Source organism: Lolium rigidum, chromosome 3 (assembly GCF_022539505.1).
Source record: "Lolium rigidum isolate FL_2022 chromosome 3, APGP_CSIRO_Lrig_0.1, whole genome shotgun sequence".
Classification (NCBI taxonomy): Eukaryota; Viridiplantae; Streptophyta; class Magnoliopsida; order Poales; family Poaceae; genus Lolium; species Lolium rigidum.
The window spans coordinates 121,401,866-121,403,512 of record NC_061510.1 but is presented as its reverse complement, the minus strand read 5'-3'; the positions used below and the strand labels follow the sequence as shown (position 1 = coordinate 121,403,512).

Here is a 1,647-nt window from a genome sequence, read left to right as displayed (position 1 = left end):
ATCAACCATTAAAAACTCGCAACAACTACGCGTTGAATTTCGTGCAGGGCTGAGAAAGTGGCCGTACGACGAGTCGACCGCGCATGGCCGCCTATAAAACGAGCCCGATATCTCCTGCAGTTCCCTACCAAATTCAGCATTCAGCAGCAGCCTCGCTTCACACACTTGCTGTGAAGACGACTAGCCTCGCCACCTACACGCAACACCTCGCCACGGCGACCACCGCCATGCCTGCCTTGGACATCATGCCGGAGAAGGCCCACCAGCCGCCCATGTCGCCGTCGCACCGCGGCGCGCTTGGCTGGGACGCCACCGGCGCCCCCACCCCCATGCACAAGAGGTAATTGAGCTTCCCCTGTCTTCTTCATTTCGTCGTCGCTCTGTGGTGTCCGGGATCGTGTCGCTGACCAATGCGGTTTCTTTGGTATGCAGGCTGGACGGCAAGGTGGCCATCGTGACCGGCGGCGCGCGGGGCATCGGGGAGGCGATCGTGCGGCTGTTCGTGAAGCACGGCGCCAAGGTGGTGATCGCGGACATCGACGAGGCCGCCGGCGAGGCGCTGGCGGCGTCTCTGGGCCCGCACAGCGTGGCCTTCGTGCGGTGCGACGTGTCGGTGGAGGAGGACGTGGAGCGCGCCGTGGACCGCGCCGTGTCCCGGCACGGTCGCCTCGACGTGTTCTGCAACAACGCCGGGATCCTGGGCCGGCAGACGCGCGCCGCCAAGAGCATCCTGTCCTTCGACGCCGCCGAGTTCGACCGGGTGCTCCGCGTCAACGCGCTGGGCACGGCGCTCGGGCTGAAGCACGCCGGCCGGGCCATGGTCCCGCGCCGCCAGGGCAGCATCGTCTCCGTGGCGAGCGTCGCCGGCGTGCTCGGCGGGCTGGGACCGCACGCGTACACGGCGTCCAAGCACGCCATCGTGGGGCTGACCAAGAACGCGGCGTGCGAGCTGGGCGCGCACGGCGTGCGCGTCAACTGCGTGTCCCCCTTCGGGGTGGCCACCCCGATGCTCATCAACGCGTGGCGCCAGGGCCACGACGCGGACGCCGCCGACGACGCCGACGCCGGCATCGGCCTCGACGGCGCCGCCGCCGTGCCCAGCGACCGCGAGGTGGAGAAGATGGAGGAGGTGGTCCGCGGCCTCGCCACGCTCAAGGGGTCCACGCTCAGGCCCAGGGACATCGCCGAGGCCGTGCTCTTCCTCGCCAGCGACGACTCCAGATACGTCTCCGGACACAACCTCGTCGTCGACGGCGGCGTCACCACCTCCAGGAACATGATCGGGCTGTGAAGAAGCCACATGACCCCTCTCACTCTGCTCGCTGTCTAGATTAGAACAAAACAACAAAGATTGTTTAGTCGTCGATGCAACTGTACTCAAGTTCTTTCGTTCGTTCGGTTAATTGATTGATTAAGTGTGTTGAGAATTCTTGCTTTCGTGTTGCATTTTGTGGCCATTGATCAGTCTGTTTGTATTTGTTCTGTCTCTCTGTCCTCGAAGGAACGCTCCAACCGTTTGGCTACTCGCCTGGTCTAGGCTCCACAGAAGATAAGAAAAAACAGAGGAAGAAGAAGAAGAAGATCATGTACAAGAAGAGTACAAGAGCGATTGAAAATAATTGGTGAACATTGGCTAGCTGCTACCTC

The 1,647-nt window shown here is 62.6% G+C and overlaps 1 protein-coding gene across 1 annotated transcript; it reads left to right on the top strand.

The window, feature by feature from the left end:
• The first annotated feature begins 290 nt into the window (after positions 1-290).
• On the top strand, positions 291-1,429 carry LOC124698119 (sex determination protein tasselseed-2). Its single transcript, XM_047230639.1, has 3 exons — positions 291-340; positions 433-1,057; positions 1,121-1,429. The coding sequence occupies exons 1-3, from the start codon at positions 330-332 to the stop codon at positions 1,289-1,291; spliced, it is 807 nt and encodes a 268-aa protein (XP_047086595.1). The 5' UTR covers positions 291-329; the 3' UTR covers positions 1,292-1,429.
• The last annotated feature ends 218 nt before the right edge of the window (positions 1,430-1,647 follow it).

Bases quoted from the DNA above. Each gene is read 5' to 3' on its own strand.
- LOC124698119 (XM_047230639.1), top strand. The intron at 1,058-1,120 runs GCCGACGCCGGC...GAGGTGGAGAAG, and splicing joins ACGCGGACGCCGCCGACGAC to ATGGAGGAGGTGGTCCGCGG.